The sequence below is a fragment of the Vipera berus genome (assembly GCF_964194415.1).
Source record: "Vipera berus genome assembly, chromosome: 2".
Classification (NCBI taxonomy): domain Eukaryota; kingdom Metazoa; phylum Chordata; class Lepidosauria; order Squamata; family Viperidae; genus Vipera; species Vipera berus.
Genome location: NC_138203.1, coordinates 263,170,321 through 263,186,631, shown reverse-complemented (window position 1 = coordinate 263,186,631; position 16,311 = coordinate 263,170,321). Strand labels below are relative to the sequence as shown.

Genomic DNA, 16,311 nt, shown 5'->3' with positions numbered 1-16,311 from the left:
ATAGGGACCACTATGGTGGGAAGGTAACAGTGTTCCGTGCGCCTTTGGCGTCTAGTCATGCCGGCCACATGACCACGGAGACGTCCTCGGACAAACGCTGGCTCTTCGGCTTTGAAACGGAGATGAGCACCACCCCCTAGAGTCGGAAACGACTAGCACACATGTGCGGGGGAACCTTTACCTTTACCTTTTTATCTCTTTGCTGCCCTCTAGTGATAATTGTATTTCAGAGAGCCTCCAAAGCACAGCGCAGCTCTTTTCATCTCCCCTCTTCAAATCTACAACAGAGGAAGAATGTCGAGAGGGGATGTAAAATCTGAACCACCCTTTTGCAGCTGCTGCTTTTGGTCTCCCATTCTCCATCAACAAGCTTCAAAGAGGAAATTGCCTATGAACTTGTGCTGAGAAGAAACAGGCACTGAAAGACTTTAGAAGTAGAAGAATCCCACTGATAACAACACTAGTGACTACCAAAGTGTACAGTAATTTCCTGGGTTGTTGTTTTTTTTTGTAATTACTCTTTATCTGCTTCATCCAGAGATCCCAAAGCAATACATGTGGCTTTTAACCTCCTACAGCGTTATTGACCTGCAGCTGCCAAAAAAAAACCCAACCCCATGCAATCTTAGGCTGCATTAGAATCAAGGTCAAGTGAAGTGTTAGTACCACCTTGGGAAGACCACACTTAGAATATTGCATCCAGTTTTGGTTGCCACAATATAAAAAAGATGTTAAGACTATAGAAAGAGTACAGAGAAGAACAAAAAAGATAGTTGGGGCTAAAACATATGAAGAACGGTTGGAGGAATTGGGTATGTATAGTTTAATGCAGACATGTCAAACACAAGGCCCGGGGGCCAGATCCAGCCCACGAAGTGGTTTCATGTGGCCCGCGAAGCCATCCTGGAAACAGTGAGGGAACGGCCCCCACTGCCTTGGCCCTGGCCCAGAGACCCTCCTTCTGCCAGAGACCCTCAGATCTGTCCCACTCCTGCCCAGGCCCCCATAGGCACCCTTGATGCGAACGATGTAGAGCTGGCCACGCCCACCCAGTAGGCCAAACTCGCTCTAGCCACGCCCACCCAGTAGGCCACGCCCACCCTGGCCATACCCACCTGGCCCCCTGAGGGCAACCGCAATGCTGATGTGGCCTTCAATGAAATTGAGTTTGACACCCCTGGTTTAATGAAAAGAACAGAGTAGAATAACAGAGTTGGAAGGGACCTTGTAGGTCATCTAATCCAACCCCCTGCCCAAGCAGGATGCCCTACGCCATTTCTGACAGATGGCAGTCCAGTCTCTTCTTGAAAGCTTCCATTGATGAAGCTCCCACAACTTCTGAAGGCAAGCTGTTCCATTGGCTGATTGGAAATTTCTCCTTATTTCTAGGATGAATCTCTCCTTGATCAGTTTCCATCTGTTATTCTTTGTCTGGCCTTCAGGTGCTTTGGAAAATAGGTTGATCCCTTCCTCTCTGTGACAGCCCCCCAATATTGGAAGGACTAGGAGTGACATGATAGCAGTGTTCTAGTATCTAAGGGGCTGTCACAAAGAAGAGGGGGTCAACGTATTTTCCAAAGCACCTGAGGGCAGAACAAGAAGCAATGGATGGGAACTAGTCAAGAAGAGAAGCAACCTAAATATAAGGAGATTTTTTTCTGACTGTTAGAACAATTCACCAGTGGAACTACTTGCATTTAGAAGTTGTGGATGCTCTATCACTGGAGGTTTTTAAGAAGAGATGGAACAGCCATTTGTCTGGAATGGTATGGGGTTTCCTGCCTGAGCAGGACTAAACTGGACTAGAAGACCTCCCAGGTCCCTTCCAACTCTGTTATTCTGTTATAGTGACTGATCCAGAATCATCAAACAGGTTTCGTGCCTAGTAGAAATTTGAAAGCTGGTCTCTTCCAACATAGCCCAACATCCCAAATGCTACACAATGATTCTCCATTATTTATTCATTACTGATTTATCCCTAACTGTAAAGGTTAATTGGTTACTCTTTGCCCTATTCTTAAAGGACTCAAAACAGCCTTTTCAAGCCTAGTGCTGTCCATTAGAACTCGCAAAAGTTCTACTTCTGACGGTACCAGACTAGAGAAGGCTGGTTTAAGCTTTTGAAAAGACTGCGTGTTGTTATTGTTGTTTTAATGTCATACCTAGCATGTACCTAATTGGCACACGGCTCAGCTGCCGCTGCTGTAGAATGAAGAAGAAAGGCATTCAGTTAAGGCCCCTTCAGACTATTTTGATCTGCTTCGCACAACAGTGTGGGGGAAACAAAAATATGGAGATTGCATCTTCTGCCAGATAACATCACCCAAACCAAGCAACAAAGAAATGTTATCACTCTCCATAAATCCCTATTTTGGTACGTTTTCCCCACTTCTCTTCTATAACAACATATCGTAGGGTGTTTGTGAAGATTAAAAGGAGATTCTAATTATAAATGTTACATTCCATTTAGAGTCATAGAAATATTTCCAGCTCCTTGGAATGCAGAGGGGAACCTGGAAAACCTCTGTTAAAATGTCCTTCCAGGACTGAAGGCTTTCTTCAAAATGCAGTGACCCACTGTCAACCACATTCCTGCTTTTAGTAGGCACACCTGCACGATATTCAAATAAAATGGGGAGAGCCATTGACTGCTTTCACCACAGATTTAGAGCATGGAATAATAAGAGTTGGAAAGTGCCTCAGAGGTCTTCTAGTCCAATCTCCTGATTAAGCAGGAGACCCTGTATCATTTCACACAAATGGTTGTCCAGTCTCTTTTTTGAAAGCCTTCAGTGATGGAGCACCCAGAAATTCTGAAGGCAAGTTATTCCATTGGTTAATTGCTCTCACCGTTAGGAAATTTCTCCTTAGCTCCTTCTCTCCTTGGTTAGTTTCCATCTATTGTTTCTTGTCTTGCTTACTGGTGCTTGGGAAAATAGCCTGACCTGCTTGTCTCTGTAGGAGCCCCTCAAATATTGGAACACTGCTATCGAGTTCCCCCTACTTCTTCTTTTCATTAGACTAGATCAGGGGTAGGCAACCTCGGCTCTTTTATGACTCGTGGACTTCAACTCCCAGAATTCCTGAGCCAGCCATGCTGAGGGGAAAGGGAGAGGTTTCCAAGCTGAGCCATGCTGGCTCAGGAATTCTGGGAGTTGAAGTCCACGAGTCACAAAAGAGCCGAGGTTGCCTACCCCTGGACTAGATGTAGCCAATTCCTGTAACCTGTAAATTTTTTATTCCTATAAATTAAAAAAAATGTTTATTTAACCAAAACAAACGACTCAGGGTGGCATACAATAGAACTAAAAACGGTCAATGCATCTATTAAAAAGCACAAAAACCATGCTAAAATAAAAATAATAAACAAAAATATGCTTAAAAATAGAGCCACACACTAGTTCATCTATCCCCAGGCCTGCTGGCATAGCCAAGTCTTGAGGGGCCTCTGGAAATTTATTCCATGATGCTTCTGGGATCTGCCTTTCTTATTTCTTTACCCGTGAAGGTCTGGCTCTTTATTTGGGCCCTCAAGAAGGAAAGAAGAGGGTAGACCTTTCACTTCATCACATTTCCATCTTTTATTTTTATTATAATTTCTGTTGTGAGCCACTTAAAGAGTTGTTGAGAGTCGGGTAGCATCCAAGTTTAATAAATTATTCTTATTAATCACAAATTATGAAAAATATTAGGCTAAGGCAGACTTGGATGTTTTATGGCCCCCGGGCCACATCTTGGCCTTTTGGCTATCCCCATCCGGCCTGTGTGGATTGTTTTCATTTTGAAGGCAAGTATTATTTTTTTCCAATTTACTTATGTCCGTGTGTGCATGCCTACACACCTTCACAGCCCTGTTTGTTCAGTCCTCCACAACAGTCCTAGTTTTTCATGTGGCCCACTGGGAAATATAATTGCCCACCTCTGGCCATGAGAAAATTGCTGCAGAGACTGCCTGAAGAATGAGCGGGAACCATAAAAATTCTTCCTTTAACACTATCCCCTCCATTGAATCTTTAAAAGTCTATTTAGTTCTCAGCCATTGTCTTCCCTGTCCATAGTTCTCTTGCAGACTATGACCAAAATGACTTCAGTCCACAGGACAGGATTGCAAACTACAATTTCAGATGAGGAGGAACATGATGATAAGCAATGCAATCCACAATTTGATTTTTTTTCCATTAGTATGTTGTATTAGATGTAGATTAAACTAGATGCAGCAATTGATCACTTCCGTTTTGTTAATTTAGGATTAGGTTATGCTGTCACTTAGCTTTTGCTACAACAAATATGTTCTGATGAACAGAGCACAATTGTAAATAATTTTAAGAACTGTCATTCATTCATGAAGAAATTCTACATTTCGCTACAGTTCCAGCAGGTTATAATACAAAGAGTTCAAATCAACATTAAATCTAAGATTAAGCTAAATTTATCAGATAATAGGGAATGGGTGAGAATTTCAAAAATTTACAACATTCTGTTGGAAGACAAACTTTCTGAGTGGGTTGAAAATAATGTATTAGATGGGAAGGCCCCGGTATGTTTGATCTGGTTGCTATCCAACTGACATTAAAAAAACACTGAAAACAATTTTGCCCCAAGTTAGGGAAAAAGTGAGTTTTATAGCTGGTATTTCATATCAAATGAACTCAACATGATAAATTCTATCGTAAGTGTAGAAGAAGGAATGGCAGAGCCTCTGGAGGGAGTTAAAAAAGGGATCAGCCTAGAATTCCTATGTAGCCACAGGCAGACTAAATCCAACTTCACTTGAATTCTCTGCAGCTGTTGTGTACTGGGTTCTTTGTTGCAAGCAGGAGAGGAGGCGAGAGAGTTCAGGCAGGAACATGCTTTATTGAATGCAGGAACTGAACTAGTAACCAAGGCTTCTACGCAGCTATTTATACTGCTGGCCACTAGGTGGCGGCCAATAGGTTTGAAGGAGCCTATTGCCGCCCTAGAGCCAACCAATGGTGATCCTGGAAACTGCTTGTCTCAGAAGCCAGCTACCGTTACACAGACTCCGATTAAGCAATCTTAAACAGCATTCAAAGACACGTGGTACAGTTCAAGTGAAACAGGCCCAATACATTAAAAAGGTAAAGGTAAAGGTTCCCCCGCACATGTGTGCTAGTCGTTTCCGACTCTAGGGGCCGGTGCTCATCTCCATTTCAAAGCCAAAGAGCCAGCGCTTGTCCAAGGACGTCTCCATGGTCATGTGGCCGGCATGACTAGACGACAAAGGCGCACGGAACGCTGTTACCTTCCCACTGTAGTGGTCCCTATTTTTCTACTTGCATTTTTACGTGCTTTCGAACTGCTAGGTTGGCAGAAGCTGGGACAAGTAACAGGCGCTCACTCTGTTACGCAGCACTCGGGATTTGACCCGCCAAACTACCAACTTCACCCTTATTAGATTCCAAGCGGGTACATTGAGACAATTCCTGTGCATAGGTTGCTTAGCAATAAATCAGTTTAATTAGACCATACTACATGGACTTGGTCTGACATTCAACTCAGTATGTTAGAGAAAATAAAAAGAAATAGATTCCTATTATCATATGTAGTAGTCTTATAAAGCTGTCCAGTTTTGGGAATGCAATTTTTTTATTAAAATAGGACAAATCACTATTTGAACCAAATCACAACTCAGAAAATTACAATGGATCCTTCCTTGGCCTTACTAAAGTTTTTGTTTTGTTTTGATTTGATAATCAAAAACACATTGAAGTCTAAAGAATTTTCTTATTGGCTGCATTCCAACAAGCAGTAGCAAGATGTTAGAAAAGAAAGCAGAATTTGAAAATGTCTATATGGTAGCAAATGTGCTGGAAAATTGATCTAATGAAAAACAATAACAAAAAAGAGACAGCCATATTATGATAATACAGGCAATTTCTATTTTACCTGCCTTATTAAACACAAGAAAAGCACAACAATTGTTTACTACCCAGGTCCAAGTTCTCAGATAATGTAATTAAATAAGGTTATATGCATTTTGCTTTTACTATATACATACTCCAGAAATGTTAATAGCTAATAGATTTAAATGTTTAGAACATTAGCTAGTTGGAAGAAATATATTTGCATTAATATTTACTGAAGCAAAACAAAATGTTTATTTTTTTAAACCCAAGCCTAAATTGACTGGTTTGATTGAATCAATTATAAATTTCGTTTGAATGGAATATGTTTTGAAAGAAACTTGAAAATTTTATATCCAATAATCTTTGCTGAATGGATGAAATTGAACCAACCAATGTTTGAATGTATTAAATGGATATATTTGATTGTACTAAATGAACGCATTCTACTGGAATGGCTGATAACTTTCACATTTAAGTTCTTCCTGATCAAATTATTATCCTTATAAACATCAAATTTAGCATTGTCTCCAAATGATCGAAACCTAACAGGAAAAAGAGGAGGAAAGGAATGAAATGGAACGGAAAAAAATGTGGAACTAAAGGACCATATGCAGGGGTCTTCAAACTTGGCCCTTTTATGACTCATGGACTTCAACTCCCAGGATTCCTCAGCCAGGCATGCTGGCTGAAGAATTCTGGGAGTTGAAGTCCATGAGTCATAAAAGGGCCGAGTTTGAAGAGCCCTGGACCATACATAGCGTAGCCAATTTCTGAGATAGCACAGAGTAAAAGAGCCTTGGTGGAGCAGTGGGCTGATGCCTCTTTAAGTAACACCAGCTGCCTGCAATTAGTGCAGGTTCGCATCCCACCAGGCTCAGGGTTGACTCAGCCTTCCATCCTTCCGAGGTAGGTAAAATGAGGACCCAGATTGTTGGGGGCAATAAGCTGACTTTGTAATAATGCCGCTTGGGGTGTGTGTGAAAGCCCTAATAAGCAGGCATATACATAGAATGAAGGCTACTGCTAAGCTTGTAAGCCGCCCTGAGTCTTCGGAGAAGGGCGGGATATAAATGTAATAAAAATAAAAATAAATAAAATAAATAAAAATATAAGGAAGAGTTCATAAATGGGAAACAGATAAGTCTTAAAAATCTCAAATGTGTCTGTCTTTCTCTCCCTCTCTCTCTCTTTTACAAATAATGTGCTCTTCTGCAGAAAGCAAGATCAGCTAAGTGCATAATACAGACGAGCACTTATAAGTCATTTGACACATTTCAGGGGTCGTCTACAATCACATCTTCTTTTTGTAGAATTTTTCACCTACTGCAGCTCCAGAGGGCTCCAGATCTTATCATGGTAACAGTGCTGAGAGCAGAAGAATCAAATCTTCTCTCTGCTGCCATATGCATCACCTTTCCCCACCCCACCCCCCTCTAAGTCTCCTTTCCCAAAGCTGTGCTTTTTTCATGAAAGGGAGTCCGGATGCTCTTGTGGGGCGAACAAATATTTCTGAGGGAAAACAGCCTTCCTGCTTCCCACTTCTGCAACCAAACTGGCAGCCTCCTGTGGCTGCTTTAAATCAGAAACAAAGCTTTGGAGAGACAGGGGTACAATTTCTACTGAAAAGGCCTCTTTGTTGCCAATCAGTCCGGTCCGTGACAAACGCACCTTTTGCATTGTACTTATTTGTAATAACAAATACAAAAAGACAGAAACGGGGTTTTAAGCCTTTTTTTTTCCCCTTTCTTTTTTTTTGGCTGGAAGGCAAGGAATGTTACAACACGTAAAAGCGATGCTATGCTGGCATCTTGCACACACCGTGCGCCTGAAAATCTAGTTGCTATTATAGGTAGTCCTCAACTTACAAGAGTTCGTTTAGTGACTATTCAAGGTTACAATGGCACTGAAAAAAGTGACTTATTTAATTTAATTTAATTTAATTTAATTTAATAACATTTATATACCGCCCTTCTCCCTGAGGACTCAGGGCGGTTCACAGGGCAGAATAAAATACCAAATACAAACATTAAAAAGAGATTAAACAGTTGCCCTAGTTAAAACAATAGAAGTACAATTCTAAAAACCCCAAGATAAAATTAAGAAACCAAAGATAAAACAACCCCACCGATCCCCCTCAGGCAAGGCCAGCTTGTACAAACAAAAACGTCTTGAGATCGCGACGAAAGGAGCGAAGATCGGGCGCCATCCGGAGCTCTACCGGTAGCTGATTCCACAGCTCCGGAGCGCCCACAGAGAAGGATCTCCCCCTGGGGGCCACCAATCGACATTCTCTGATCGGTGGCACCCTGAGGAGGCCCTCTCTGTGGGAACGCACAGGGCGCAGGGAGCTTGATGCCGGCAGCAGATGTTCCCTAAGGTACTCCGGCCCCATGCCATGGAGGGCTTTAAACACCGTTACCAGTACCTTGAATCTCACCCGGAAGACAACTGGCAACCAATGCAGCTCACGGAGCAGAGGTGTAACGTGGGAGTATCGGGAGACTCCCAACACAACTCTCGCGGCTGCATTCTGTACCAGTTGGAGCTTCCGGGTGGTCCTCAAGGGCAGCCCCATGTAGAGAGCGTTGCAGTAGTCCAGACGAGAGGACACGAGCGCATGAGTGACCGTGCACAAATCATCCCGGCTAAGATAGGGCCGCAACTGGCGCACCAGGCGAACCTGGGCGAAGGCCCCCCTAGTCACAGCTCCTATATGGTCTTCCAAGGTGAGCCGTGAATCTAGGAGGACTCCCAAGTTGCGAGCCCTATCTACGGGGGGTAATAGTTCACCCCCCATAGCCAGAGGTGGAATGTCCGAATAGACCCGGGATGAAGGTATGCAAAGCCACTCAGTCTTGTCGGGGTTGAGTTGAAGTCTGTTCCTCCCCATCCAGACCCGAACCGCCTCCAGGCAACGGGACATCACGTTGAGGGCATCACTGGGGTGGTTTGGGGTCGAAAAGAAAAGTTGGGTATCATCAGCGTACTGATGATACCCAACTCCAAAGCCACGAATGATCTCACCCAGCGGTTTCATGTAGATGTTGAACAGGAGAGGCGAGAGGACCGACCCCTGAGGAACTCCACAAATGAGAGACCTCGAGGTCGACCTCTGCCCCCCTGCCAACACCGTCTGCGAACGTCCCTGGAGATAGGAGGAGAACCACCGTAAAACTGTGCCTCCCACTCCCAGTCCCCTGAGACGCCGCAGCAAGATACCATGGTCGATGGTATCGAAAGCCGCCGAGAGGTCTAATAGGACTAGAACAGAGGAATGCCCCCTGTCCCGAGCCCTCCAGAGATCATTCACCAGCGCGACCAATGCCGTCTCCGTGCTGTGCCCGGGCCTGAAACCCGATTGGTACGGGTCTAGATAATCCGCTTCATCCAGGACCAGAGGGAGCTGATGCGCCACCACACTCTCAACAACCTTCGCAAGAAAGCGAAGGTTGGAGACAGGACGAAAGTTGTTCAATACAGCTGGGTCCAAGGCAGGCTTCTTGAGGAGAGGCCTCACCACCGCCTCCTTCAAGACGGCGGGGAAGATACCCTCACTCAGAGAAGCCGATATAACTGCCTGGAACCAGCTGCGTGTCCTCTCCCGGGCTGCATAGACCAGCCAGGAAGGGCACGGGTCCAATAAACATGTGGTGGTGCTCAGCCTCCCCATGATCCTGTCCACTTCCTCCGGAGTCACAGAATCAAACTCCTCCCAGGTGATATCGACAAGACAACCACTTTTCACACTTACAGCCATTGCATTGTCCCCATGGTCGTGTGATCAAAGTTCAGATGCTTGGCAACTGACTCCTATTTATGACCATTGCAATGTTCTGGGGTTATGTGAACTCCTTTTGCGGCCTTCTGGCAAGCCAAGGCCAGGTTCACTTAACAACGGGGCTACTAACGTAACAACTGCAGTGATTCACTTAGCAACTGTGGGCAAGGAAAGTCATAAAATGGGGCAAACCTCACAACGAATGTTTCACTTCACAACACAGATACCGGGCTCAGTTGTGGCTGTACGTTGAGGACTATCTATACAAGTTTATTTTATCCGTTTTCCCCACCCCACCCCCTTTTCCTTCTGAGGCAGCTGCTGGTACTTCAAACACACACATAGAACATTGCACATTTCCCATTACAAAGTTAAAAAAAAACACACCACAAGATTTCTTTTGAGTGCAGCAGGACATTCCTTTGTGCCTGCCTAACTTTACCTACAAAGGCACCTTTACCATGTTAAGAGTACTTAATTAAGATACCTGCTCTACAGATAGTCCTCGACTTACGACCATTCATTCAAATGACAGGTCAAAATTTACAGCAGCATCAGAAAAAGAGGCATGCAACCTGTACTCACACTTACAACCATTGTACCACAGTCATGCGATCACAATTCAGGCACTTGGTGATTTCTGGCAAAAAGGGCCCATTGAAGAACCACCCCAAAAACTGTTGTAAAATTGGGTCAGTCAACTTACCACCTTACCACGGGAATTCCAGTCCCAAATGTGCCCGTAAGTCAAAGACTACTTGTATAGCATTTGCGTGCAGACCTAGAGCTCTGTCACTCACACACACACACACACACACACACACACACACACACACACACACAGAGCATTTCATCCCCAGCAGCCTCCCAAAGTTTCACTCAGTTGTAATTATTAAGTTGCATGAAGGAAAAACTATCCAATACATGGCAAAGGGTAATTTTAAGTTTAGATTAGATTAGATAACTTTCATTGTCATTTTTTTTTATTGTGGGCATAATGGCACACATTAAAAATGAAATTTAGTTGCTTGCTCTCAAAGTGAACACATACAGATAGAAATGAGCGAAGCTGGCAAAACTAAAAAACAGATGAATGTGTGTTTACTAAAAGATCTGATAATGGGTATGAGATAATTCTTGTTTATGTTGATGATATTGTTTATATTGGTCCAAATAAGCAGATGAGTGAGAATTTTGCTAAAGCTTTACAACAGTTTTTCACATTGAAGTCTTTAGGATATATTAACACTTATTTAGGTGTTCAGGTTGTCAAAACTCAGAAGGGGTTTAGCCTCACACAAGAGGATAAGATTGACCAACTATTGCATCACTGCAACATGAAGGATGCTAAACCAGTGAGTATACCCATGAAAACCGATTTTCACAACTTGGCACATGAACCAAGTCCTGAGTTCGAAGATCAAACACTTTATCGCTCAGTCATTGGGTCGCTGCTATATATAAGTAGTTGGACTAGACCCGACATTGCACTTAGTGTTAATCTCCTATCACGACACGTAGGCAAGGCAAAACAGTTTCATTGGACATGTGTTAAGAAATTATTGAGATATCTAAAACACACCAAAGACATGAAGTTGTTGTTAGAACCAACACACACTATGCAGAGTTATGTTGTTATGCAGATTCAGATTGGGCAAGTGATAAGAAATCACGTAAAAGTACTTCAGGTTATATGATGTTTTTAAATGGATGTCCTGTTTACTGGCATGTGCGTAAACAGAATTTTGTTTCTTGTTCATCTACTGAAGCTGAATATGCTTGTGTTTCAGATGCTTGTAATTCTCTAACGTGGTTTGATGCTTTAGTCACAGATATCTGGACACCTCCGGTTTGACCGATCACTGTGATGGAAGACAACGAATCTGTGGTTTACATATCTGAGAATCGATTTACAGGTTCCAGGTTTAGACACATTGACATCCGTTATCAAAACATAAGACAAGCAGTTAAACAAGATTTTGTTAAATTGCAGTACGTGCCTACACATGATCAAATTGCTGATATGCTGAACAAACCACTTCCTACAGCCCAACACGAGTATCTGCGCAAGATGTCTTATCTGAGTTCTGTGTTGCTGACAAAAGAAGGGGATGTCACTGCTGTTTTTTAGTTTTGTCAGCTTCGCTCATTTCTATCTGTACATTTTCCACTGCTCTCTGCACCTGTGTTACTATCTTATGATGTAACTGTAGTAAATCTCGCATGTCCAGCTATGTTATGGTTTCAAACTGTTTTGTGCGCAAGCCTAGAAAAAGTTTCTCACAGTTACTTTCTAACTTTCTCTTCTGCCTGACAAGAGAATGTAGTCAGCTAGGTTTTGCTTTGTTAGCTCATTAAAAGTTTTACAGCAGAATAGGCCACGGATTTTCTTTCTTTGATATTCACCATGCATCAGATGAGCCACGGTCCGTCCTCCTCTGATAGGAAGGTTAATTCTTCCGTGACATCGCAACTAACAACAACATACAACATATGTATTGACCTACAACCTTACATATAAGCAACATATAAATATTATATGAGCTGATGTAGTTTCCATCTTCAAAAAAGGGAAAAAAATAGATCCAGGAAACTACAGACCTATCAGCCTGACCTCAATACCTAGGAAGATTCTGGAAAAGATAATCAAACAACAAATCAGCGAACACCTTGATGCAAACAAACCAAGTGACAAAATTAGTGGACCAGAGGAATGCTGTAGATATAATTTACTTGGACTTCAGTAAGGCATTTGATAAAGTAGATCACAACCTACTACTTGATAAGATAGAAAAATGTGGGTTAGATAGCATTACCACCAGATGGATTCGTAGCTGGCTGACAGGCCGTACTCAGCGTGTGGTCCTCAATGGAACTGCATCTACATGGAAGGAAGTGTGTAGTGGGGTGCCCCAGGGCTCTGTTCTGGCCCCAGTGCTCTTCAACATCTTCATCAACAATTTGGATGAGGGGATAGATGGGGAACTCATCAAATTTGCAGATGACACCAAGCTGGCAGGAATAGCCAATACTCCAGAAGATAGGCTTAAGATACAGGAGGATCTGGACAGACTCGAACACTGGGCACTATCTAACAAAATGAAATTCAATTGTGAAAAAAGTAAGGTTCTACATTTAGGCAGGAAAAATCAAATGCACAGGTATAGTATAGGTGGTACCTTGCTCGATAGTAGTAACTGTGAGATCTCGTAGTCCTAGTGGACAATCACTTAAATATGAGCCAGCAGTGTGTTGCAGCTGCCAAAAAAGCCAACACAGTGCTAGGCTGCATTAACAGAGGGATAGAATCAAGATCACGTGAAGTACTAATACCACTTTACAATGCCTTGGTAAGGCCACACCTGGAATACTGCATCCAGTTTTGGTCACCATGATGTAAAAAAGATGTTCAAACTCTAGAAAGAGTACAGAGAAGAGCAACAAAGATGATTGGGGGACTGGAGGCTAAAACATATAGGGAACGGTTGCTGGAATTGGGTATGTGTAGTTTAACAAAGAGAAGGACGAGGGGGGACATGATAGCAGTGTTCCAATATCTCAGGGGCTGCCACAAAGAAGAGGGAGTCAAGCTATTCTCCAAAGCACCTGAAAGCAGGACAAGAAGCAACAGATGGAAACTAGTCAAGGAGAAACTTCCTGACAGTTAGTACAATTAACCAGTGGAACAACCTGCCTCCAGAAGTGGTGAATGCTCCAACACTGGAACTTTTTAAGAAGAGACTGGCCAGCCATTTGTCTGAAATGGTATAGGGTTTCCTTCCTGAGCAGTGGGTTGGACTAGATGACCTCCAAGGTCCCTTCCAACTTATTATTATTGTTATTATTGTTATTATTATTATTGTCCATCTTGAATACATAACAGAAGGAGGAAGCTTTAGAGTTCACAAGGTTAATACTGGATGGAACAAAGCTGTGACTGAATCTGGATGTTCTGCTTCGGATGCCACGGAGCCTCCTCCCAGAAGATTATTAATTTATTAATACATTAATTTATTAATTTTAAATAAATGTAAATAGAACTGAAAGGAAATGTCTTTGCCCTACCTGTTATTTTTTAGGGTGCTTCCCAATGAGCCTTCAAAAGCCAACTCTGTCCAACAGCCTGAGGAAAAAAATTCTGCTATATTCCACGGGTGTTAACCAGTGCTGAAGCTGTATGCATCCCTCTCCAACTTCTTTTTATGCTACCACCCTAGCTTACTTTTCAGCTACCACCAAATTTGAATTAAAAATTACATAGGTTCAGGTAAGGTGGGAAGCAATGAAAAAGGAGGAAAAAAATATTTTAAAATGATAGCTTGACTTCTTTTACTGTGCCCACTTCTTCCTAGCCTCCTTTTCATGACACTTTCCAGAAAACCCATGGGCACCCGTCAAAGCTAGCATATATTCTCCTACAGTGGCTCTTTAGGAGACTAAATCAGCTCCAGCGCTGTCAGGTCCCCAAATCCTTATTGTCTTCCGTGTGTGTGTGTGTGTGTGTGTGTGTGTGTATCTATCTATCTATCTATCTATCTATCTATCTATCTATCTATCTATCTATCTATCTATCTATCTATCTATCTATCATCTACCTACCTATCTATCTGTGTGTGTGTATGTGCCAGTTACCCAAACATTGTGCCACCTGAAGATTGGCTGGATTTCAAATGGACATTATGATTCTGGTGGGAGGAGGAATATTGCTGGTTTAACTGTACCGTTTAAGCCGAATTTTCCTCAGATCTTGCTTTGACTTCCCTACTGTCACTAACCCCTAATAAAAGTTTCCTTTTGAGACAATGCTTGTTTCAAGAGTTCTGCTTTCTTGGGTGGTTAGCTGGAGGTGGGTCCTTACAAGCACTATATAAGAACAAGATTATCAGTAGGGGTGGGGAGGATGGTACTTTGTTTGCAGAAATGATGAACAGCAAAATCAGCTCAGGAAAAGTGTGCATTCAGTGGGCAGGAAAATTGTCAATGTGGAACAGAATGGGATGTCCGTAAAAGGATATGCCTGGCTAAAACTTCAACTTATAAAGGTAGAGCAACTGGTTTCCCCAATGTCTGGAGTTCCAGTCAAGGCAACTACTGTACAGGTGGTCCTCGACTTACAACAGTTCAGTGACCATTCAAAGTTATAATGGCATTGAAAAAAACGGACTTATGACCATCTTTCACACTTATGACCTTGTAGCATCCCCATGATCATGCAATCAAAATTCAGACCCTTGGCAACTGGTTCATAGTTATGACCGTTGCTGTGTCCCAAGGTCACAGGATCCCCTTTTGCGAGCTTTGGGCAAGCAAAATCAATGGGAAGCCAGATTCATTGAACAACTGTGTTACCAACGTATCAGCTGCAGTGGTTCACTTAACAACTGTAGCGAGGAATCTCATAAAATGGGGCAAAACTCACTTAGCAAATGTCTCACTTAGCCACACAAATTTTGGGTGCAGTTGTGATCGTTAGTCGAGGACTGCCTTGTACTGTCCCTCTTCTAGCTCCCTATCAACCCACCAAAATGAAGTAATTTGGCCACCTACCTTTCTCAAGGGCTGAGATGCCCATTGAAGCCTGATCTAGGTCTTCTTTCTTCTCCCACCTGCCTTCATCTATGTGGTAGACTTCGACGGAGGCCAGGGGTCTCTGTGTGGAGTTAACTCCACCAATCACCAACACTTCTTTGCCAAGCATCACGGCCGCTGCCCCTGCCCGTGGGGTGGGCATAGAAGGTAATGCTATCCACTTGTGGGAAACCACGTCCAACATTTCCAGGGTGTCCAATGGCTGACCCTGCTGGTTGCACCCCCCCACCACAAAGAGGTGTCCATCCTGATAGGTTGGGCTGCAATAGACCCGACAGGTAGGCATGGGTGGGAAGGTCTCCCAGAAGAATGACTTGGCGTTGGGTGCTTCCATTTTGCCCAAGGGCCTGACATCTCAGGAGACAGACATGGCAATTGTCCCTGCAGCGAGTTGGTGCCTCAGCATGGCAACTTTCTGCATTGGGTCCCCAAGACCGGGAAACATTCACCTGAAGCAAGTCAAAGGACTTATTTCTTCCACCTTTGGAACTCCACATCCACAAAGACTGAGGAGGTCGGGAGGAAGATCTGACTACCAGGAGAGGCCAGGGTGCCCCAAGGAAGCAGGCAAAGACTGCCGTGATGACCAAGAGATGGGGTCTCCACAGGAGAAGGAACCATTCCTCTCCAGAATGGCTAGAAATAACTTGAAGGAATGGATGGCCCAGACACCGAGGGTGGTCGATAATGCTGGAGGTCAGCCCCTAACCCTAAGTGGTCAGCCAGACTCAGAAACCAGGACACGTTCAGGAGGTTCTTCTGAATGAAGTCGGTACCTCAGTGTCTCTGCATTGACGTTGAGTTCTGCTGCAGAGAGAGAGAGAGAGAGATAATGCACAAAATTACTGGCTGCTAAGGAAGCTAGCTCAAGAAATTTGATCATACTGAAAAACACTGACACTGGATTAAAAGCTAGCTCCCAAATTAAATCCCTCCAGCTTCCATCTGTCCTTCACACCTAGGCAATAATCCTAGATCAAGCAAGCAGAAAAGAGCTTCAACAGAGTAGCTTTCAGTTTGCATTTCATAATAGCACTTTCATATGTCCCATGGACTCCATTTGACATCCCGGGTGGT

At 43.3% G+C, this 16,311-nt stretch overlaps 1 protein-coding gene across 1 annotated transcript in view; it reads right to left on the bottom strand.

The window, feature by feature from the left end:
• The window catches only part of KLHDC8B (kelch domain containing 8B), a gene marked incomplete at its 5' end in the record, with an annotated part of 41,790 nt that extends 26,222 nt beyond the window's left edge, over positions 1 to 15,568 (bottom strand). The window contains one exon of the mRNA XM_081321274.1: positions 15,193 to 15,568. Within this exon, the coding sequence (XP_081177400.1) occupies positions 15,193 to 15,568 (376 nt within the window). The remainder of the gene's footprint in view (positions 1 to 15,192) is intronic.
• Between the last annotated feature and the right edge of the window lie 743 nt (positions 15,569 to 16,311).